This window comes from Tachysurus vachellii, chromosome 13 (genome assembly GCF_030014155.1).
Source record: "Tachysurus vachellii isolate PV-2020 chromosome 13, HZAU_Pvac_v1, whole genome shotgun sequence".
Lineage (NCBI taxonomy): Eukaryota > Metazoa > Chordata > Actinopteri > Siluriformes > Bagridae > Tachysurus > Tachysurus vachellii.
In genome coordinates, this window is record NC_083472.1 from 10,863,601 (window position 1) to 10,888,516 (window position 24,916).

Genomic DNA, 24,916 nt, shown 5'->3' on the forward strand with positions numbered 1-24,916 from the left:
AGATTATAACATTTGATCAGTTGAAACTACTGTTTTATCATTTGGGAAATTGCGGCTCAGTGATGACTGCTTTGCGCTTAACTGTCAGCTGCTCAGGTCCATCTTTTCTCAGCTCTTGCTTAAGATCGAATCATCAGCTAAATGAGCCTATATACATATGTCTACATATATCTAGCCTGTAATCCGTTTCAGGCGCATATCATGATAGCATTTTAGAGCTGTTTTTAGAAGTAATACGGGTATTTGCGTGCTTGCTGTTTATTCTTTTTCTTACTCCTGATCATACCATACACACACACACTCATGGCCTTAATCAGATCCCTAATGACGGTCTCTAAGGAATAAACTGTTATGAATCGATCTGGCTTAGTCATTCAGGACTGCTGCTTCGGCACATACACGCACCTCAGAAAGCTGCAATTAGTCAATGTGCCCATCATGTCTTCATTGTTCTCTGTCTTGAAGTGATCGATCAGCGGAGCTCGTTAGCTGAGTAGAAGTCTAACGCAAACTCTGTCCCAGGCAGTTTCTCTCACTCTTTGTCTTCTACTCACTGACTGCCTTGCTTTTTTTTCTTCATTGTTTTCCACTGTGTTCATATTGCCTTTTTCCCTCCCTTATGGCTTTATTTCTTTTCCTCCCTCCTTTACCCCTTCTTTAATTTCAATTTTTACCCTCCATACTCATTATCTCCCTGTCATCTTTACCAAACCCTCTGCAGGCAAGAAGAGTTACCCAGGGCCTTCCCGCTTCATCCTTGTCTGTGCAGTCCCAATGAGGAGATGCGTTTCCTGCGCTGCTGTTCACGTCTACTAGTTCTTTGCTTGCTGCCTTTTCGTGACGCTCGCTCCCACAGTCTTCGGCTCGTCCTGGTTGAGGTTATCGCCACTAAAGGTGACCTATTTCTTACTGAACTACCCCTTCATGCACTGTTCTGCTTTCTCTTTATGAACATGATGCATTAAAGTGCAGCGGTTTGTCTTTTAACACAGTAAAAAGTACTAAAGGTGCTAGTTTTATAGTTTTTATGCTATATATACTTAAAATCTAGAAAAAGTTTTATTATTTAGCAATTTTGCTGATAGTTTTGTTGAAGCTAGGATCAATTTTACCAAACCAAATAGTTATTCAAGGTCTTCCATGTTCAACTTAATGGTGTCATTGTGTGGAAAATAAACTTGAACTAGAATCTCAAATGCTGTTGGTTTGTGGCTAACCCACCACCTAAAGACTTTTCTGCTTTTTCTTTTTTCTTTCTTTCTTTTTGTGCATTAACATTCCATGCATTAGTAATTTCTAAATCCTTTTGTGTGTAAAACAAATCCCACTAGATTAGTCGTTATAGAAATATTTAAACCAGATTGTCTTGCACCAGCAACCACGCCACAGTCAAAATTGTTGATCACATTTTGTCACTATTCTAATGGTTGATGTGAACAGTATGTAAAGCTGCTGGCTCATACCTGTGGCCATATTATTGTCTGATTAGATTGCATGAATGAGTAGGTGTACAGGTGTTCCTAATAAAGTGCTTGGGAGGTGTGTGTGTGTGTGTGTGTATATATAAATATATATACTCTATACAGTGTACCTAAGTATGTAGTGTTTTTATTTTGGGTAGTATCCCAAATCAAGCACTAGCTTTTTCTAGTAAACACAACATACCTCACGTCATTGTGCCAAAACAAATGCCACTGGAATAATTTCAACTTCATTTGCTGCACAATGTAACGTTTCTGCATTTCAGTTAACGCCATCTGCACAGACCTGCACTCGCCGAGCGCATAAAAGTGTCCAGCGTTTTTAATTTCATTAGATCAACTGGGCATTAACCAAACACTGCATATTTGTATTGTGAGGCTTGTGAAAAATTCACTCAGTTTCAAGGTCAGAAAGTCATAAGATGCTGTTTATTTGTAATCACAGGGGATGAAGCCTGTATTCAACTGTACTGCTTCTAACAGTTAAGAAGCGTGTAAGGATTGTTAAATGGCACCAGTAATTATCAGGAAGCTCCTGACAGTTTGATTACTGATTTGTCCACCCACATTGCTCCAAAACCAGTGTGCATCGATCCGATGAGAGTAGAAAAAAATATTCTGTTAGAAACACGCCAACATTTTATTATGACGCACTTCAAGATATAGAAAACGATTCAGTATGTAAATTGGGGTGTTGGGTAGTTTGGTGTCTGTAGAGGATGACACACTTCTGTGCAAACAGTACAGGTAAGCGCTTTGACTCCCAGAATTGATGAAAAGAGCAAGCTGATGGAAATGCACAGGGCCTAATTTGACGACGACTCTTTTTTTTTTTTTTTTTTTTTTTTTCCTCCCTTTCCTTTTTTCTGTAATCTCTGTTACTAAGCAACGTCTGTCAGTGACCATACCTTGCACTAAGATCGGTGCTTTTAGATTTGTTTGTGGAGTATTAGTGATTCTACTCCTTGCAAGCTGTTCCCATTTGTCCTGGCATCTGTCTGTCTAAGCAGGTTGCCTCATCTGTCACCAATTAGAATGTGCTACCTTAATACATGTTGATTTGAGTCTCAAACTTGCTTTGTGCCTGACTGCATAATTGCATTCGAGAAACGCAGTGCCCTTTCAGAGAGCCATAATAAACTCTGGGACTGCTATATGAGCTGATCCGAAGTCTGGCCATGGTTTTATTCTGTTTGTCCCCCTGACATTGTCTTTAATCATACACTTAGTCAATTCACTGACTTAATTTGTCAGCAGATTGCCATGAAATCACTATTTAAATTGCAATCTCCAACAGAGACCTTGCTAGTATACATCTGTTGTCCCAGAAGAGAATGTGATTAGCATTTACTCAACATTTTGTCTACAATATGAGTCTTAAAACATTCCACTTGGGCATTGAAACAATTAAAGGTTATGTAAGCTGTAAATGGAGTTTTTTCTAAATCTCTTAATTTAGTTAATACATGAATATCCTGGGCGGCAGAGCTGCATTTGTTATAAATTTCTTAAAATTAAAGTTTCACCACTGCACATATTTTTCATTCTTTCATTTGTGAGACTTTTTTTATAACATACACACACACACACACACACACACACACACATTTCTTGTTGGTAGTCATCAGTGATGATCCTGATGACAAAATAATAACCCTTATTTAGTATTAAGCAATCAGAGGAGTCATATAACATTTGATTTAGCTCTGTTTTATGCTGTTTATTGCTCTCATGCTGAGTGTTATGTTTAAACATTACCTTCAATAGAGAGCTTTAGGATAGTTCTCAGAGCTGTATAAGTGGGCATGGTCTTGAAAAATGAGTGCAAGGTGCCATGAATTGGTCCTTGACTAACAAGCTAACTGAAGTGTAGACCCTGGTAAGTAAGGGCCAAGTCAAGTGTGTATGTCTCAGTGCTCGCAGAACTGAAGTGCTGTTGCATCTGACACTTTCTCCACATGCCCACGTCACTGCTTCACACCCGTGAATATTTTTGTCTACACACGATTCCTGGCAGCTTGCAGTCTTTTTTAATGACATACTCACTGATCCAGCTCTGCATGTTCAGGCTGTGTTCTCTACTAAAAATGAGTGAATGCGTGTTTAAGCAATATAAACATGTCTGGTTGCCGAAGGTTTTTTTTTTAGTTTTTGCCTTCTTATGCTAATTGTCATGTGTTCATTAGTGAGTCCATGTAATGTCACTTATCAGAGTTGTGAATAAATGAGCACTGTATCAGACCAGTACCTGATACCATTATAGGTATTGATGCATCACAATTTCTCATTTTATTCTGAACGTGCTCACTTGTTCGTTTTTTTTTTTTTTTTTATCATGTCTACAATTCCTTACTACTATTATTAGAATTTGCAGCCAGACTTAAAATGTAGCAGGCATATTGTTTCTGTCTCAGTACGAGCAGTAAAGGGCATTTGTCAGGGAATGGGCAGGCCTTTATTTGCTCACTGCTTGGCAGCCTGGCACTAATTTACACAGTGGAGCTTCAGCCATCCAGCACTATGTCGAGGCCTTGGGCCGTCTGTTGAACATTTAATGTTAATTCTCCTATGTTTCATTTGGCATTTAGGATCTAGTGAACTACAGCCCTGGAAAGGCTTCCTTTTATATTTTCAGTTCTTTGCATTTATAAAGAAAAGAGTGGTGAAGTCTGATTGTTAGTGTTAATCACTTTAGACTTGTGTTATTGTTGCTTGTTGAAATAGAAATTCTGTTTCTTTTTGGCTAAAAATTGTGAATTCTCACTCATGATACTTTAACCATTTTTGGAAAGAAAACGCATAAATGATTAGTATAGCGCTAGAGTTTAAATTACTGAATCTGTGCTGCAAAATTGCAAATCCCTCTATATACTGTATATTATAAAAGCCCAATTATATTAGAGCATTAGGATCAGAGTATGTCCTCTCCACTTTAAAAGGAAACCAGCAGTCCATAGCTGGTTACATATTTAGCTTTTGTTTATGTTTCTGTTCTGCTGAAGTTAGACCATGAGTAAATGGCAAAAGTGAAATAAGAAGAATGTGTCATGGTTCACTGACAGGTTTTGAGTGATACTGTGCAATATGCCATAACTCCCTTCCCCATTCCTTCATTTCACACATTTAATCTTTGTTTAGTATTAGTGGGGCTTGTATTCAGTAGATAATGTTACAATTGGTTTAGGACACTTGTTGCTTCTATTAAGTGTTTTCTGCAATACTTTTAATTCTTAAAATCACCTTTATCTTCTGTAAATGCACCATGTTTCAAATTAGGGTATGCAATTTTTTTTTTTTTTTTTTTTAAACTTTTAATTATTATTATTTTTTTTTATTTTTGCAATTAACTTCATGTTCTAGCAGGAAAGCTAGTGAAAACTGATCCAGTATGTATGCACTGGACGTGTTTGTGTTTCACTTTGGAGTTAAACACTCTTTGTATTTTTACACCTGTCTTCTCTGTCAGTGTTAAAACCATTGGTGGAGGTGCTAAGTGATCCAGACTACATTAACCAGATGCTGTTGGCTCAGCTAGAACATCGGGAGCAAGTGAACGAGCACCATAAGAAAGCGTACACGTATGCGCCGTCCTATGAAGATTTCATCAAACTCATCAGTAGTAGCTCTGACATTGACTTCCTCAAACAGCTCAGGTGAGACAAACCATTCTCATCTGCTGTCACCAGGTCTGTTCACCTTTAAGTCCTAGACACATGCACACAAGTATTAGTTTGCACTGTTCATTGTTTTGTAACCCAAGATAACTTGCAACGCCAGATGCGTTCTTTGTTATTTTGAAGTACTGCATATGTACTGCAGGGAAAATTTTGATGAATATTTACTTTTTGTGTCAAACGTAAGTACAGTTGCGCTATTTGAGAAGGCAGAAGTGCTGGAAGGCTAACGAGATTAGTGCCGCTGTGAGTAATAAATGACATTGGAAAACTCAGCAGAAAGTTTCGGAATTATTGATCTGAGGCAGTGAAAGAGAGGCTTGGCTTTTGTTTATGGAAATGAAAAGTGCAATCACACTGCAAAAAGACAACACTTCATATCTGAGATTTATTATTATTACTACTACTACTACAGTTTAGTGATTGTTTAGTGATACATGGTGAAAAGCCTCCTTAGTGACTTTATTCCAGAGGTAATGAGCTTTTCACCTAATGGGCCGGTTTCCATGATAATTCATTATTCACTTTTTCATTTTTATTTTAAATCGCTGTGAATCATTTGAGATGAATTGAATTGTATCAAGCTCAGTATGTGGAAAAGTCACTATTAACGATTTCCTGAGAAGGATCTTGTACAATAGCATGAACCAGGCTTTCTGTTACTGCCTCATAACTAATTACCTGATGTCTTTGCCTGAAAGGCGAACTTTGTGATATTGTGCTGTGGTGGAAAAAAGCAGAGCAATTCTAATGTGGTGATTTAGTAGGATTTAAAGACAGAACTGTGATATCCTCCCCCAGCCACTTTATTGATTCACACCAGTGGCTGCTCTGGTTGGCATTAATGAGTCGGTTACTAGGCGACACGGGTAAACATTAGCCTTCTGAAAAGCTATGACATGAGTGTGAAAATGATATGATGGCTGTTAGATATTCAGAGAGAGATTAGAAATGATAGAGAAGATATATTTGGCATATGGTAGATATTGAAGCCTTAGTATATGGCTTAGTAAGTTACCATGGTCACTTATCTTACTGTTAAATATTTAACCGTGAGATAAATGAATTTATTATACAATAATAAAATCGGAAATGCTAATTCCTTTGCGAATGCTGAACAACCATAGTGATACAGTATTAGGATTACACTGTTTTAGCAAACTATATTTTGTATTTGAGAGATTTCCTTGGTTAGACATCCTAGGTCAACATCCATTTATTTTTTTGTAACAGCAATTATTTGAACTAGCGACATTAGGTGACATCAGTACTTCACATAAGGACTCAGTTAACTTGGCTACGTTCAGGCCTAATATGGACAATGTTTGTAAACTTTTCCAGTAGTAATCAGATTTTGCTCTATTATATGACCTGTAATGTAGTGTTCAGATTGATAAGTTCTGGAAGGGATTGCACACTTTTTTTTTGTATTTTGCGTATGAATTCTGTCTCTTAACATCAGAGTAAACCGCAACAAGTTAACGCTTTTCTTTTCCTTCCTGAACGAAACTGCAAACCCTTTGCTCAACACGTTTGTCTGGAATGCTTGACAGCTGGTGTAATGTTGGTGTCGTGATCTCGCGGATATGAACTGACACCTTTCCCACCCCATTCTAACGTTAGTCAGGTTTTGTCTCGATTTTCCCACAAATAAAATCTGCCAGTGTGTTTGCATTGGCTAACATTAGAGACGTATGTATATAGTTAACATCAGTGATGTATATTAGTTAGGGTTATCCAAAAATATTTCTGCCCAAAATTTGTTATTTAAAAAAAATGATTAAATGTATTTCAGGCAACAGAAGAAAAGATTTAAATTCAATGTGAAAATCGAACATTTTACAAATAGTTTAATGGTAATAAGAATATGAATTAAACACGCTGCTTATTGCACTGCTGCCTTCAAACAGCTTTATAAACCATTTTCATAAAAACTGTAGCGTTAGTTTACAGCAACCCCTTTCTTTACAGCAATCCCCAACTTTTTGCATACTGAAAAAATCCTGTCTTTATGTTCATCACAATTTCTACGAGATTCGTGACAAGTCTTTACACCCACAACACTAATTTTTGAAATCATTGGTTAAAGCGCTGAGTATCAGGAAGACATGATACTTATGGCAAATCTATGTTTATTGCAAATCTATTGTTCACTACACCTAGCTAGAGCAGATGTCTCATTTAAAGTAATACAGTATGACATTCACTGAGCTCAATTTATTCCGTGCATCCTATCTCTCTCTTACTTTCACTGTCTAGAGCTAGGGAGTGAATAAAGCAATATCACATGATTGAGGGTGCAATATTGCATAAGACATTCTGGATAAGGTTTTGAATATTTTTGCTCCCATAACAGTAATAGATCCTGAAGTAGGACGATATACAGTAAAGTGTTGTTTACAATGTCTTCTGATGAAGTCACTAACACTACTGAACTAGCTAGTGGATTTTATGTGACATAACTGATGAGCGGAGTGATACAAACAGTGAAAAGTCCCAGTGCAGTTTTCGAATGCTGCTCGACCAATCAACCAGACAGTCTTCCAAAGTAACTGTCCATAAGGAATAGTCAACAAAATAAGTGTTTGTTTGGTAAAGGAGGCCAATAAACACTAACTTGCATTTCTTTGTACCTTACCAGGTATCAGATAGTTGTGGAGATTATTCAGGCCACCACTATCAGCAGCATTCCCCAGCTCAAGAAGCAGAAAGGTATGTCTATAAAAGATGCTGATAAATCACTTATGTAACAGTAGATGTGCTATTCCTGTGTGCTGTGTTCAGTTTCAGCTCTTACATTATCTATACATTTTAACAAAGTTTTAAAAGGTTTAAATGACCCAAAATTATGCAACATTTAGTCAACATTTAGGCTTTTATCTCAGATGATGACACTGACTAATATGGATGATGCTGGTAATTAAACGGATGCTTTTTCCTTTTGTATATTAATATTATATTGTAATTGTATGGTAATTTAATGCAGAGTCTTTGCAGGGTAATGGATTTTGTACAAAACTATGTATTTCTGGTGGAGGTGCATCCAAAAATGCACAATTCCATTCGACATTGCCTGTAGTGTTCAAAGTGATAGATTATTTGTCCATGTGATGGGTTTTAAATGGATGCCACATGTATTGCATACTCTTTACTTTTCTCTACTATTGGTCTAACCAATAGTAATTCCATCAGTTCCAATCCATCTGAATTGCTTCCAAAGGGAAGCAAAAGGATTTTACTTTTTTTATTATTTTGAGATGTTGGGCTAGGTCTGAGGAACGTGACCTTAATGCAAGTAAATATGATGTCTGCATAACTATAGCAAAGGCTTTACACGTCATACAGGCTTTAGGCAGGTCTGTAATTGTAGCCGCTTCATTAAATGTAATCAGATAGAGATGACATTTAATGCATCCTCTTCCAATTACTCTGTAGTCCAGAAAAAGGAGCAACTGCTCTAAATGTCATTCTCTGAAAGGCTTACTTTTTTGTGTTTTGATGTTTTGTGTTTGAGTATTTTGGCTATTTTTTAACATAGCTGTCAAAGTTTTTTATTTTTTGTACAAACCGCTGTTTTCGATATATTGCACCTTTTTTGGAATACTGAATAAGAATGATCTAGATGTATAGAAATGGGTTTTAATGATACAATGTTGATCTGAAATATCCAAACTCAAGCTCTATATGTTGTATTGTGCAGCCAGGTTGAAATTCAATATAGCATATAATCTGTAATATAACTTTTTTTGAATAGATTGAAAGCAGTCTTTCATAACACAAAGAAGCACAGGTTCATCAGTAGATTGATCAACAGACACCGAGAGTATTCCTTGTCAAAAACCCAAAAAGAGTTTCATCACTGTGAAACGATTCTTATTACTCATCTTTTTGTAAAAATTATGTACCTCAAATAAATAAATGAGCAATGTAATGGATGAGTAAGCCTGAGTTGAAAGGTTTTTTGGTTACTCAAATGAAGTTCTCTCTCTTTCTCGTGCTCTCTCTCTATCTATCTATCTATCTATCTATCTATTTTTTTTTTTTTTTTTTTCTGTCAGCTCCCAGACATCAGTAATGGGCCAATCAATAACTGCTCCTACAAGGCTGCCCTTCTGTGGAAGAAGCACACAGAGATCGAAAATTAATTCCCCTTTCTCCTTTCTTTTTTTTTTCTTTTATAAAAAAACAAAAATTTTTTTCCTCTACCTGCATTTCCTTTGTCTTCAATGCCCACAAGAACATGCTGATATGTCTGTACTCAGTGACTACTCATTTTTCTAGTGCCAGAGATTTAGGATGATCACTGCTTTACAGCTGGATCTCTGCGGCTGCATTTCCACAACAAAACGCGAGATAAAATGGACAATATCTAGCTTTTCTGATCACAGTACTCAAATAGAGCATTCATTACCATAATATTGAAAAAATCATTTCGAATGTTATTAATGGCTCAGTGAGTCTCTCACAGCCCATCACTGGACCTTAATGTGATTAGGATTTTATTACAAAATTTGTTTTAGCATTTTGTCGGCTTTTCTTGTGCTCTAGAGAAGTGCCTTGCCTGATATGAGAAATGTACTACAAGGCAGTGTTGGGATACTCTCTTTTATATGGCCTAAAATTATATTTTCCCTTTTATCTTCCTATAGTTATCCTGCAAGGATTTTTGTTTTCCCACTCTTTTAGGTCTGCTACGTTCATTCTTGGTTTCTCTCTCCCAACTCTTTAGACAGTAAAGGGAAGGAGACGGCTGCTATGAAAGCGGACTTGCTACGAGCTAGGAATATGAAACGCTATATTAACCAGCTCACCGTGGCCAAGAAGCAGTGTGAAAAGAGGATCCGGCTGCTGGGGGGTCCAAACTACGAGCAGCAGGAAGACGGGAACCAAGATGAAGGAGATGGACCTCAGAGCCAGAAGGTGAGGAGAAAAATACGGCTCCATGTATCAGCATAGCTCATCACTATTCAGACAAATCCAATCTCGAGAATATTGAAATCTAACTAGGAATATTTCTATTTCATAAGTTAAAATGTGCAGTGGTGCTGCTGCTGTTTCATCTGTAGTGAATTACATTTTTACTGTTATTGTGATGCATTTTCACAATGTACACATTACAAAGAACTAAGATAAATGAGATGTTTAGAAGTTATGGATAATAGCACAATTCAATTGTGCTCACACAACACCGGAGCAGCTCTACTGTGCATTGTTGTTCTTGTTTACTTGGAATAGAATTAAAAATAGTTTAAAAAAAATTTTTTTATTAAGTTCCAGGGTCTCTTTAAGGGTCACGATTCAATCGCAATCGAGTTATTTTAATCCAAATAGGAACAGAATGGAGTTTTGCAAACTTGTAAAACTTTTAAAACTTGTAAGCTTTTAAAACATGAAACTGATAAATAACAAAGGTTGTCTTACAAGATGTAATGTTAGCCGTCAATTCTATATTTTATTTCTTAGAGCCTTAATAATAAATGTGTGATCTTCACTAACATCTATAAACAAACAGATAATCTCAGGTTTTTTTTTTTTTCTCAGATTTTTATTCGATCATGACATTATGTATAGTGACCAAACATCTCCATCTTGGTCTCATCAAAATCAGAAATTGGTTTGTTCAGGTGGAATTTAGTGAAACCATGTTGTTGTTTTCCAAGATACCCAGACATTATAATCATGAACCTAAACATGTAATGTGCTTACAGAAACCAGTAGGTTACATTATGTGGCTCTTGAGTATCTTGAGATCTCCTAGCAAAAAACAGTACAAGCTTGGTCTGAATTTGTTGGATGTGCAGTCCTGGGAAACTGTCTTGAAGGCTCTCCATTTGTAACCAATCCTTTTCACTGTAGAAGGGTAAATTTCAAATTGTGTGGTGATGGACTTACAACCTTATCCAGAGTGATGAGCTGCAACACTTGCTTCTCTGAGGTCATAACGCATGGGCTTTCTTCTTGCAATGATTTTCTCTTTGGATCATTGTGGTAGTAGATTGAGTGTACATTTCCTCTCATTTTTCCCACCTGGTTCTGAATAGGTTTACTTTCTTTTACATATGATTTTAAGTGCAATACTTACCAGATAGCATTAAAAAAAAAAGAAAGAAACATGGTTGCATGAATGAGAATTATGGGGATTCCAAACAAAATTTGTACGACAGAATTTAAGGAGTGTTTTAAAAACTCTGCTGCAGATCTGATGCTTCATAATTAATCATCAGGCACCTGCTTTCAAGTTGATTGATTGTGCTGAACATTTCAAAAATTCTTCTTCTGTCTGTCCAATTCAAAATTGAAGACAACGTTCACTCTTAGAAATGAAGAGTTATTATAAGGCCACATTTTTACTGCCTTGATTTCTTTTTGCAAAAATAGCTTTAACCAGCAAAACACACACCAATAATAATGCTGCTGTATTTACTTGCCGTTTCTCTCCACCCACATCCCTTTGCTCCTTTGTTCTCTTCTCTGTCTCTCCACCTTTCTCAGATAGGAACTTACTTTAGCATAACCTTGCCCTTCATTTAGTGGCTTTACATGGTGTTCTCATCAGGTCTATATGGGGACTTCATTATAAAGCACACAGGTTTGCCTCTGCTTGTCTCTGAGGACCAAGTTTAATAGCTGTCCGTTCACATTGTACCTGGGGACTGTCAGAGACTGACAATTTATTGTGTTCTTCGAGGCTCACCAGATATGAAGACTTGTTCTCAGATTCAGCTAACATGGGCTGTTCTGTTATTTGAGTTCTCTGTCATTTTGATTCTCTAGAATCTCTGGGTAATAATGAACTCTTTATCCAGCCAATGTACCAAGGTGTCAGGAAGTGCTATAAACTTGAGCGTTTAGCTATACAGCAGCCTTCTTGCATACTAATAAGACTATAATCGAATTTAGAATCACTAGAAGTCTAGCACCCACACAGTTACATTATATTTTTAGTGTAGCCTATAGAGATGCCTGCTTCAGTCATCATCAGGAATAGCACAGCAGTAGTGTTACTGCCCACTAAAGACTGCTCACTTAAGTTATTTGCTATCTTAAGTCTTACTGTTTTAATGTTTCATGGATTTGTACTTTCTGTATTTCATAGTTCTAAAATAAAGCCATATTACCACAATGTTTCTGTACAAACAGTGTTCGTATCTTACAGAATATACTCTCTGTGTTGAGTATATGATGTATTATTAAGACTTCTTTTTCACTAAGGGACTCAAATCTGTTTCAATTCACCATCGCAGTCCTGGAGGACAGTTTGCCAGGGTTGATGTGAAAAAACTCTAGTTGCCTGAGCCCTTAGTTGAACCCCACTGAACACATCTGGGATGAATCTGAAGCAAGGCCTTCCCACATTATATCAGTGTGTGTCCTCACTAATGCATGTGTGGCTGAATAGGCATAATGGGACACCATAACCACATTCCAAAGTGTTCTTGTAGAAAGTCTACACAGAAGATTGGCGGACGTTATTGCAGCAAAGAAGGGGCTGTGGTTTTGAAATGGACATATGAGTGACAGTCAGGTGTTTGTTTACATGCTTTTGGCTATATAGTGTATATAATGTGTGATCATTTAAATATGCTTCAGAGTATTTATTCATAAGGTTCATAGAGCATTTGGTTGGGAATTTAGTTATGTTCTGCAAATTCCTGCTTGTTGCTATAATTTGTAAAAGAAATATAACCCAACATTATCTCTGAGTCCTTATTCAGTGTTTCGAAGGTGTAGTTGTAAAATTCAGTTTAAAAGGAAAAAACCTTGTCTAGACCGCACCATTTTCTGTTTTGAATCTGAAAACGGATACTTATATGAATATGTGCACATAAAGCACCTTTGTCTCTTATTTACTGATTTCCTCTTTGCTCACACAGATTCTTCAGTTTGAGGAGATCATGTCTAACGCTATGTTCCGGGAGCATTTCCGTGTTTATATGGAGCGTGTGGATAAGAGAGCCCTCATCAGTTTTTGGGAGTTGGTGGAGATGCTCAAAAGTGCTAACAAGGTGAGAGAAATGTTTGTATCTTCTTGAGGCTTAATTTTGAAACAAGGAGAATATTTGCTTGTAGTTTGAACTCTTACGGCAGTCAACTACTGAGCAGCTGATTAGCCTTTATTTCTGAATGCAGCTCTTTCTCTTGTACTTTGTTAGTTAACAATATCATATGATGAGCACAAGTTCATCTGATGAGCACAAGTTGGCCTGCGTTGCATTGTTAAATCTGCTGGAGGCATTATTTTATGTTGAACACAGCACTTCTGTTTTGATTTCTGTTTTCCTTTTTACCGAAATGCAGCTGAAGTATTGCTGAAAACATACAGAACTGGTCTCCAGCATTACAATCAGTGCTTCTTATCACAATTTGGTAATTTGACATAATGCCTGGGAAAGCAAATAATGCAAGTATTGTTATGAAAAAGTGGCCCCAAGGCATAAAAATGCAGCATGATGCGATTCTTTATACAAAGTTTTACATGGAAGTATAAGTAATTCATACCCATGACACCCTTGATACCCTTTAGGCCATCATAGAAGGTCAGAGTTTAATTATTTTCATGCTTTTTATTGTATTTATTTTCTTCAAAGCACTGTTTTAATTGCCTCATATTGCCAGTTTAGTTTTGAAGTGGATTTTAGGAAGACAAGTATATAAAACAAAGATGAAACATCATCTCTGAAATTGCTTAATTTCTTGACAGAAGACTCATTTTTTATGAGCCATGAGTCATGATTTCATTCAGTTTTGTGAGCCAAAAGCATCAGTACACGTCATGTGATTGACCACTGACCATTTACACAGTCATTTACTTGTCCAAATTTGGAGCTAATGAATGTGTAATTATTATTGTAATAATAATAATAATAATTATTATTATTATATTCGAAATGTTGCAAAGAAACCTCTGCAATAACAATGGGAATCCATATGCATTTGGTTAACAAGCTGTTTTCTTGATGAAGGGAAAATGTAGAACTGCTGATTGATGCCATTGTTGCTGTTGACCTAATCTGCAAGTTCCACTGCTTTTTAATATTCCTACAGTGTTTTCCATGCTGATGGTATATTGTTATTTTAATTAAAGCCATATGGCCGTGTAATTTATTTTTGGTCTACAAGCTGAATATATCAATTGAATTACTTGTTAAAAAAAACAACAACATTTATTTAGCCACTACATAATAAGTTGATTTAAAGTGTAGCATCCAGATTGTTACCTATTCGATTTATTATGTTTTTTATATTTTATATTTATTAACACCATGTTTTGAAAGTCTAGACTCAACATGCTTAAACTGTCACTGATACATTATTGATTATTGCGAACAAACTGGACAACCCTGACTAGTTCTGCCTAGACCAATACACATTTTCTGAATCAGATTTTTTTTTTCTTTGCCGTACAGAGTGAGGTGCCACAGCTGGTTGGTGAAATCTACCAGAATTTCTTTGTAGAGAGTCGGGAGATCCCAGTGGAGAAAGCTCTGTATAAGGAGATCCAGCAGACTCTGGTAGGGAACAAAGGCACAGATGTGTTTCACAAGATCCAGAGCGACGTCTATGAGACAATGAAGGAACGATATTACCCCTCATTCCTTGTGAGCGACCTGTATGAGCGTCTTATCAAGCGGGAGGAGCAAAGAAGCAGCTCACAATCCAGCAGTGAGGAAAAAGATGATGGCGTGAGTACCTGCATCATAATACCTAGATGTGAAGGGCTGTTTGAAGAAAAGGGCATAATGACTGACAGTTAAACATTTGATATTAGCTAAACACCATGCTAAACAATTTAGAAGTAACAGTCAATCTTTTCATATCCTATAATAAGTCAGGAGGCTAAAATGCTAATGTCAAAGACACAGCATCACAGTGACACAGATTTTCACCAGTTTTGCTTTCAGTAAAGCACACGGACCAGTTTCTAGTCACTCAGCTACCCATGTTCCTATGCAACTCACGTTCTGCAGAGCTTGGCTCGGATTAAATAAAATAGTTATTTATAGCTACCTATAAAATTATAACTAATTCATACATGCAGTTTTGGCTCTTTTCCCACAGAATAAAAAGAACAGCATTATCCTATAGTCATTCAAGCTTCACTGTTGCGAAATAAAAAGGCTGTGAGCTATTAACTTTAGTAATGCTATCACTGCACTTTTTTTTTTTTTTTTTTTTTTTTTTAAAAATCATGACTCCATGTTTGTCATCTCTTGTATGTGTGTATGCAGTGTCAGACCATGGAGGGGGCAGAGGTGACTCTAGACGAGGGCAGTAAAGGTATAAATGAGCAGGCCAGCTATGCTGCTAACAAACTCCAGCATCTCTATGAAAGACTGGAGTACAAACGCCAAGCACTGGGCTCTATACAGAATGCACCCAGACCGGACAAAAAGGTTAGTATTTATTTAAATAGGGCTATTAAAGGGACAGACGATCCATTGCACATGCAAACAACACAACTAAGCTCCCGATTGATTGTAGTTCTAAAATTAGCAAGCAGGATATAGATCTCCATTGCTCTTACTGTGGAAATGTATCTGCTCTTTCCTCTGGCCCTAAACAGTGATGGCTTGGCCTCACTATAGCCTGATTTATTAATGATGCCTTCAGTTGTTCCATATGTGCCTGTTAACCCCAAGGTCAGCGTACGTGTTTATCTTCAATAAAACCACTCTTTTGCTCAGACATGTGCTTTCTGTCCAAGTCCTTTTCTGGAGCACACACAATCAAGGATATTTGTGAAATTAGTTTTGCTGAATTTTTTTTCTTCATGAGTATTGTGCTTTAATTTATTTATAGCCATAAAACAAACAGACTCTTCACTTGCTGCTGTGTTGGGATTGCCAGCATTGTTGTGTTTGAATACTGTATGTATTTGTGTATGCAGATTGTGTCGCTCCTGAAAGAGGAGATTGGGGTGATGGAGAAGGAGCACAGTGACCTGCAGCTGCATATCTCGCGCACAGACTGGTGGTGTGAGAATCTGGGCACATGGAGAGCTATGATTAACACTGCTGAGGTCAGCCTTCTGGGTGCCCTATGATGCTTTTGGAACAACAGATTATTTTTTTTCCCTTCAAAATTAAACTGCTACCGAGAGAGGCACAAATAGATTTGTATTAAACTCTAAACTCTTCCTTTTTTTAAGGAATAAATATACAAAAATCATTTCAAACATCACTGTTCCCTTCAATCTTCTGTAATATAGAAACACAGAAGTATCTACTAGAGGTTTTAAACCAGTCATGGAGTGAAAGGGGATAAAAGCAGCCTCCATGTACTTTGAGTTTGAATCCAATCCCCTGTAATACATTGTGAATGTGCTTCACTCACGATTTAAAGATTATAACTTTGATTTGGCAAAAAGGACAGAATGCAAGTGACTGTTCTAGGAGCAGTCAGATTTAATAAAGGGTGCAAGGAAAAATGTTACTAGAAATGATGAGTCACTGCATGTAACTTTTATATGTAGTTAACAGATTGTGGCAGAATATAAAAGACTCTTAAATATACTAAGACATTCAAGTATACAAGTAACAGAAGCCAACTGTAACATAGAATATGTTGTGATTTGTGTTGTTTTATGGTCTGCAGAATCCCAGAAAAACTGAATGCTTTATTACAGGCAAAAGGTGATTCGAATAAATATTAGTTATGGGGTTTTTACACCTATGCAATCAGGTTATTGATTATTGATAGCAGAGAAACATAACACCAGGACTGCAGAAAAACTGAGCTTCACATCTGTTACACTGTGCCTTTGTTTATAGCTTGCATATTTTTAGCTCTGATATGCAGCAGAAGAAATTATATATAGAAAAACAAAACAGTTGCGGTTAGGCTGCAGTGAGAAGACCGCCTGTCAGGTGGCTGAGTGGTTGTAAAAAAAAAAGAGAAACTGATTTTTTTTTTTAAAGTAGAGCAGAGGAGTTTTTATATGTACAGTACCCATGCTATAAACAAGCAGAAGTTTTTTTGCCACTAAAGCACCCAGAGATCACATCTGCAGCACACCACAGAAACAAACAAACAAACAAACACAGAAACATCTAACTTTGATGCCAGTTGAGCTGCATTGCTATAGTATTCTAGAGTATCAACAAGATATTTAAATAAATATGAGTTGCACTGGTTGGATAAACACCTTTCTGACAAAAATAAATTCACTTAATTTTAATTTTTGATCATGAACCACTTTCTAATATGCTCTTCCAAAATTTCTCACCGACATTGAATTGGGTTGAGAACTGCTAACTGTGAAGCCTTTCAGTGGCCATTGTGTCCTGTAGATTGGGGATCAGAGACTTTGAAAGAGACCACTTGCATCAGGATAGAAATATTTCATCTGATGTAAAAGGGGCTCAGCCAGAATTAAGGATACATTTCATTTATATATATATATATAAAATGTGTGTGCGCATGTGCGAATGAGATGGCACACTGTTAATGCTTAGTTGTGGTAATTAAGTTACGCTCTTCAACACATCTGGTAACTTCCAAAAGTGATTGTGTCATCATAGAGAATCAGGTCAGCATCCAATACACCAAAAATAATTCACTTCTTGTTTCTCTGTTGATCTGATTAAGAGTCTTGGTCTACTGGCAGTTTTCTCTGGCTTAATTTCCTGTCAGACTTTCAACCTTTATCACCTTTCAGAATGAACAACCGTTGGACAGTTCAAATGTATATATTTTGTGTTTGTGCACACTGCCAGGCTTGCGAGGAGAACGGCGAGCAAATGGCTTTTTATCTGGTAGCAGTGAGTCTGATGGAAGGAGAGAGCACAGAGAACAGCAACTGGTGCGTCACAAGAAAGCTGAGCGAGTTTCAGTCTCTGCACAGGAAGCTGACTGAGGTACCTGTCCTCACGTGGGGACATTTTTATTACTTGACATATGGTTGTTTCTTCCAAAGAGCATTTAATCCTCACTTCAGTGCAGACATCTGAGTCGGCAATGACTCTGTGCCATGTCCCTGGCGGAGTTGCTATGGCAACAAGATGAGTCATCGAGCTGTTGCATGTTTTGGGATGTGATACAAATTACACATGACAAAACTCTAACACCACAGGCCACCTGCATCTCTGTCTGTTTCTCTCATCAGTGTTTTCCCTCACTGAAGAAGGTCCAGCTGCCCTCCCTCAGTAAACTGCCATTCAAGTCCATTGACCAAAAATTCCTTGAGAAATCCAAAAACCAACTGAACACATTTTTGCAGGTAAGTGTTATATTACCATGTGACACCGACTGCATTTGCCACGGTTATTCATCTTTTCAGTTTAGCCGCAGAACACAAGCAATATCAGTTCTCTAGGTAGCTTGTTTGTGAAGCGGGGTTGAGACTTGCATAGTCTGATCGAATGTGTTCTAATGACCCGGCAAAACAAAGTAGACACACAAAGCTACAGAAAAAAGTGCAGAAATCAAAACTTTCACATCACTGTCGTTTATTACTTTTTGGATACAAGTTTATCTGATACACATGTGTCTCTTCTACCTGTCTGTCTCATAGTTTTAAACATATTGTTATTGATTCAATTAAGTACTTTCAATGACATATTAAGGGTGAGTCACCGCTTTAGCCAGATGTTCTCAGTGTTGTGATTAATTAGTCTGCCAGATGGATGCACAGTCAGTAACCAGCCTATGATTTGCTGTGGTGCTGATGTCCCAAAACCTCTTGAGAGGTTGCTTATGCTAAAACACAAGCAGTGTCTAGTCTTTTTAAAAGATAGCATTTAAAACAAAGCATTTTCCCGTTGGAGTAGTTTGTTTATGCAGGTGTGAACACAGCAATCACACCCGTCTCAGTGAGCTAGTCTCAGTCCAGCACTAAGTTAACTCCAGCATGGTTTGATTGCAGTTGGTAAGTGATTTTAAACCATCTGCTGAAAATGAACCAATCATTTCTTGTATTATTTTCAAAATTGTTTTTGAAGTAAGCTGCTAAAGGTTCTAACTGAGCCAAAGGACAGAGCTGTGGTGCTGCGTTTATGGCAGTGTTGACTGAAAAGCAAAAATAAAACATTGAATGCTACAGTAGATATAGATTTGTATATATTTATATACAAAAATAAAACATTGAATGCTGTCTTGATGCCCGATGACGCCTGAGATAGGCACAGGCTCCCCATGACCCGAGGTAGTTCGGATAAGCGGTAGAAGATGAATGAATGAATGAATGAATGAATGTTAGATACCGCACAGAGAATGTAAACTAGTCATTTATAATCCTTTTATTTAGCACAAACTATGTGTCTCCCACACAATGGTGATTTTTTTCTTTTGTTCTTTGCATATTTTTTTCCTTTGGTTGTTTTTTTTTAGTTGTTTGCAGTGTGAACTCTAATCTCACTCTAATTTAGACTTGGCAAACAGATTAAAACCCTATATGTATAACGTATATCATTTAGATATCATATATGATGGGTTGATTGATTGATCGTATGTGTTGTGTAGAAAATGCTGACAGATGAGCGGATGTGCCAGAGTGAAGCTCTGTATGCATTCCTCAGCCCATCACCAGAGCACCTTAAGGTCATCGACATCCAGAAAAAATCCACTTTCTCTCTTGCCTCATTTTTGGAGAGACTGCCAGGAGACCTTTTCTCCCATCAAGAGGTCACACGTGTACACACACACACACACACACACACACACACACACACACACACACACACACACACACACACACACTTTCTGAAGAGCATACAAAGTGACAGGAGTGGTAGAAAGCAGTTACAAAGAAATAGCTCTATGCTCCATTTCAAGCTAAATAAACCTCCAGAGACGATGTAGAGAAAGCCTTTACACCAAAAAGATGACAGTACATGCACCCAGCTTACTTAAAAGGTTTTTAATCAATAATAAAACACTTTTTAATCTAAAAACTTCAAATACTGCTTGTACTGACAAAATTAGCTGTTTGATTCATCTGATTAGCTAATTTAGCAAAGAAAACTCTTCCTCTTCCTTTTCTTAACTATGAAGATTCATGACTAGTGAAGGCACTCTAAAACAACTAATAACAATAGTTATAGACATGATTTTCTGTGCATCAGTCCCCCTTGTCAGGAAAATACAATATAAAACCATTAAAGAAAATAATTGTGTAATTCCATCTGTATCTTTACTCCAATTCATCACCTCTAAATAAAATCTCTTTCTCTTTCTCTCACAGGATGAGGCAGAGGATGACAGCGATCTTTCCGATTACGGCGATGAGGTGGACGGGAAGAAAGATGTCCTTGCTGAGCCCTTTTTTATGCTCATCGGAGAGGTGTTTGAACTCAGGGGCAGTAAGTGAAATCTCACCTATCTAATACTGATATGTTGTGTGTATTATATGTAAAATTTAGATTATTAGAAAGCATTAAATTGCATTTTAATAAGAAAATGAATGTGTCCTTTTCCTCTACAGTGTTCAAGTGGGTTCGGAAGACACTAATTGCACTAGTTCAAGTCACTTTTGGAAGGACGATAAACAAGTAAGCAGACTGCTCATTGTCTGTCTGGTAGTTGACCGCGCCTGACAGCTAATCAAATCTCCAGGAAAGAGACAGAAGTAAAGAGCTCGCCTGCTGTGTGCTGCTCTGACACTGCCCAAGAGTACCATGAATGACAGGATAATAGTACTGACATCATGCATGGTGTGGTCATGTCGAATATGATAAACGCACACTGATGAAGCTTTGTGTACAGAGAGTCTGCAGGCTGAGTGGAGGGTTTGGACGTGTTGGACAATCTTCCATTTCATCCACTGTTTTCAGTCTTCTGAATGAGAACCATTATCTCTTCATGTGAAGCTTGTGTAAATAATACTGCAGAACACACTGCTTAGCTCACCACTAAGAAGCTACTACTAAAACAGCAAAATATATAAAATATAGCTACACTCCGCATTACTCCGCCAAGAACTATATGGAGGAAACGAATAATAAAATAAATGCTGCCTAATGCTAGCTGACTAGTTAACAGCTAGAAAACTGGCTTGTATTTATCACATGAAGACATGAAGCTCAGCACTCATCATTTTATGTTCGATTCATAGAATTTATCAGTCATAAATCCTGACAAAATGTACTTACTGGTAAGTTTAACAAGAGCAACTGTACACTTGATGCCCCTTCATGAAATTATCAGCCAGTAATGTAGTGCAATTAATTGCATAGCACTGTTGCATAACTACAGCTGTAGACCCTTAGGTTTATGTAAATGTCAAAAATCAGCATGAGGAAATAATGTGATCTAGTGATGTTGGATGTGGCATGATTGCCAGACAGACTGGCTCCAGTATTTAAAAAAAAAAATGCTGCTCATCTGCCATTTTCACACCTACAGTAACAGTCTCTAGAGTTTATTTAGAATGGTGTGAAAAACAAAACCAAACATCCAGTCACTGTAGCTCTGTGGGTAGAAATGCTGTGTTGTCCGAGAGGACAATGGTCTGTCTGGTTAGATCTGTCATTAAGGCAGAAGGTAAAGATTGAAACAATACTCAGATTCAGTGTCTTGGGTGACACTGAAGAGGAAGTGGAACCCAATGTGGTTTCCTGCTATTTGTAGCTCACCCATCTTATGGTTCAACATGTTCCATGTGTGCAGTCTGAGATGTTTTTTTTTCTGCTTTCTACTTTTGTGTAATTCCCTTTGCTCTTTCATAGGCAGATCAGAGACACCGTGAATTGGATCTTCAACGAGCAGATGATCGTTTACTACATTAATATTTTCCGAGACTCCTTCTGGCCCAACGGGAAACTGGCACCACATAATAAAGCTCGCTCTGATGCAGAGCGCCGCGAGACCAAGGAGAGAGCACAGCAAAAACTGCTGGACAACATCCCTGGTAAGCGCACCTCCTCTTGAAACCTGCAGGTTCTTAACTTAATTTTGCTTTCCTGTTCCGAAAGGAAATATCCATCACTATGTTTTAAGTGTCTGTCTGGTTTTGATGAACCATTACCTGTGTGGTGAGGCACCAGTTTTAATGATATTCAGTTTGAGGTCCAGTATAAACACAGTTCCACTTGAAGGCTTCTTCACTGAGCAGAGGCGTGCTGTAATTACCCACAGATATCCATTACACTGAACCAGGCACACTTTAGAGCACTTTGCTGTTCAACACCTAACCGAACAACAGCCAGATGAGAAGATTCTCTTTGGTTCACAAGATAAGATCAGTGTATCTTTATATTTTTCTCATAATTTATGTAAATTGTGAATACATGAAATGAATGTGCTGAAAAGTGTAAATCGAAAAGGAGTCATAAAGTGCTGGTGATTACAAAAATAAAATTAGATGATGTTTTGTGGAGGCAGAAAATACTTTATTAAAGCTTATATAGTATTGTTTGATGTCAGTTATACGCAGCATATGAAATCTGAGCCTCAACACAGAGATTAATATTGTTTAGCGTTAGAGCTCTTGCCGCACTGTCCTCAATTTCACTGGAACCCGACGAGCACTTTTCAACGCGGACACATTTCCATTCGGTAAATGTATTTAAACAGTACCATTAGAACTCTTGCTTCAGAATTGTGAATCCAACATTCACACTTCAGTCTGATCGTTATCTTAGCCGAGCAAATCAGGAGTGAATGTGAAACGCTTTGTTAAATCTTTTCCCCCTCATTAGATGCACTACAGAATCTTGTGGGGCAGCAGAACGCTCGTTATGGGATCATTAAGATCTTCAATGCACTTCAGGAATCCAGTGCCAACAAGCATCTTCTTTATGTAAGTCTATATCATTTGTATGCAGTCGCTCCGGCCTAACCTGTAGTGTTGTATTTCATCTGCACCTGCCACCTGACTGTTTCTTCTCTTGTTTAGGGTGCTTTCACTTTACAGAATGCTCATTATAGCCATATCTTTATTCATTTAGTGCAACTTAGAAAAAAACAGCCACTAGTTTCTATCGCTTCATTGGATTAAGGAATCGGCTATAAACAATTTTATATAAGCAGCCCATGAGAGGATAGTCTGAATTTGTTTTTGAATGAATTGTATTGTAAACTACACCCTGTACAGCCTGTAACCTAGTGGTCAAAGTCTGCCACTTGTAAGAGTTCCCCAGCTCTTCTTGTAGTATGCATTTTAAGATGAGAGGCTTCTACAACAAGGATACACTTGTTTACTTTTATTATTATTATTAGTATTATTATTATATTTTTAAAAATGTAAATATTTAGACTGTTGTATATCTCCACCTCACGAAACCATTTAATTATACATTATGAAAAAGCACAAAGAGTATTATTAATAGATTAGAAGTGTATTAGAAACACTCCGTCCAGGGTGTATCCTGCCTTCATGCCCAATGGCGCCTGAGATGGCGCACAGGCTCCCCGTGACCTGAGATAGTTCGGATAAGTGGTAGAAAATGAATGAATGAATGAATGTATTAGAAACAAACAGGTACAAATACAATATGCTTCCTCAAAGGGTAAAGCTTAGAACCGAAGTGAAGAAGGATTGAAGAAGGCACAAATTAAGTAATGAGAAGAATCCTTTTTCAATTCTAGATCTTTTGTGTAGTTGTAACATTTTGATGAGGAGTGACATCTAGTGGCAATGTAGGAGTATTATTCTATAATGTATACTGAGGCTGTTTTCATAAATATCAGTGAAGGTTTTTCCTTTTTTTTCCCCCCTCTCATTCACAGATCCTGCTGGAGATGTTCCTCAAAGAACTCTGTCCTGAGCTGAGCGAAGAGATGGAACATGTCTAATCTCGCAAACAGTCACCTGTTGAAAGAAAGCTTCACCCTAAATCCACTTATTTTACTTGAACATGCTGGAAGGAAGTTTTATTTAAGAATCACTATGAGGAAAAACTTGACTGACATTATAATTTTTTTTCCCATCCTCTCCATACTCACCAGATCTAATGCCTACCAACCAAGTTTAATTTTCTTACTGTCCCTTTTTTATCGTCTGTGACATCTTGTTACACCGCAAGGTCCTAAAATGTGAATAGTTGTGGATTGCAGTGTTGTACAAACTTAAAATGAGAAAAAGTAAACCTGGACCTCTTGAACCTCTACCTACATTACAGTACATGTTGTGTTCATTATGATGGCTTTTAAGTGTGCAATGTGTCATGTAAGGTTATTGTGCTAGTTTCATTTGTGATTATTATTATTATTATAGATTTTATTTTTACCAAAACTAGATTAAAGCATTTATAAGCAATAAATCACAAAAGAATAGTTGTGACAATTATTATCATGGATTAATACATTTGGGAGCGTTTGTCATGCAGCAGGTAGGCCTTGCAGTGCCAGGGTTGCTATTTTGACCGCATGCAGTATCTGTGTTTCAGAAGGCCGCAAGCCTTCTGTTTTTCTCTGACCTTCCCAAAATATCAGCTCAGGTAAATGCATTTAGGTTATGAATGGTTGTGTAAATGCTCCCCTGTGATGGACTGCTGTTTGTGTGATAGGGTCTAGATCTAAAGCAGGGGTGTCAAACTCAAATTCACAGTGGGCCAAAATATAAAACTGAAATAGTGTCATGGGCCAAACTGAATATTTATTGAAAAATTAACAGCAACTGATATGTAATGTTCAACCTTTTTCATATGGAAACAAACTTTAGTTTTGCTTGAACACAGGATTTGGAACAACCAGAGCTTGATATTACAAACACCTAAGAAATTAACTTTGAAATAAATTTAATTTAACTTATTTAAATAAATAATATAAATGATGCCTCTCACTGTATCATTTTAAGTTCCTTTTTGAAGTGGATCTTTTTCA

At 37.3% G+C, this 24,916-nt stretch overlaps 1 protein-coding gene across 1 annotated transcript in view; it reads left to right on the top strand.

The window, feature by feature from the left end:
* snx25 (sorting nexin 25) overlaps window positions 1-24,201 on the top strand; it is a 34,864-nt gene extending 10,663 nt beyond the window's left edge. Inside the window, exons 4-19 of the mRNA XM_060885000.1 lie at window positions 722-894; window positions 4,948-5,134; window positions 7,797-7,867; window positions 9,885-10,075; window positions 13,030-13,161; window positions 14,563-14,838; window positions 15,385-15,549; window positions 16,044-16,175; window positions 17,872-18,012; window positions 18,261-18,374; window positions 19,616-19,777; window positions 20,337-20,454; window positions 20,577-20,643; window positions 21,820-22,001; window positions 22,792-22,892; window positions 23,822-24,201. Coding sequence (XP_060740983.1) covers window positions 722-894; window positions 4,948-5,134; window positions 7,797-7,867; window positions 9,885-10,075; window positions 13,030-13,161; window positions 14,563-14,838; window positions 15,385-15,549; window positions 16,044-16,175; window positions 17,872-18,012; window positions 18,261-18,374; window positions 19,616-19,777; window positions 20,337-20,454; window positions 20,577-20,643; window positions 21,820-22,001; window positions 22,792-22,892; window positions 23,822-23,887 — 2,278 coding nt within the window. The 3' untranslated portion in view covers window positions 23,888-24,201. The remainder of the gene's footprint in view (window positions 1-721; window positions 895-4,947; window positions 5,135-7,796; window positions 7,868-9,884; window positions 10,076-13,029; window positions 13,162-14,562; window positions 14,839-15,384; window positions 15,550-16,043; window positions 16,176-17,871; window positions 18,013-18,260; window positions 18,375-19,615; window positions 19,778-20,336; window positions 20,455-20,576; window positions 20,644-21,819; window positions 22,002-22,791; window positions 22,893-23,821) is intronic.
* The last annotated feature ends 715 nt before the right edge of the window (window positions 24,202-24,916 follow it).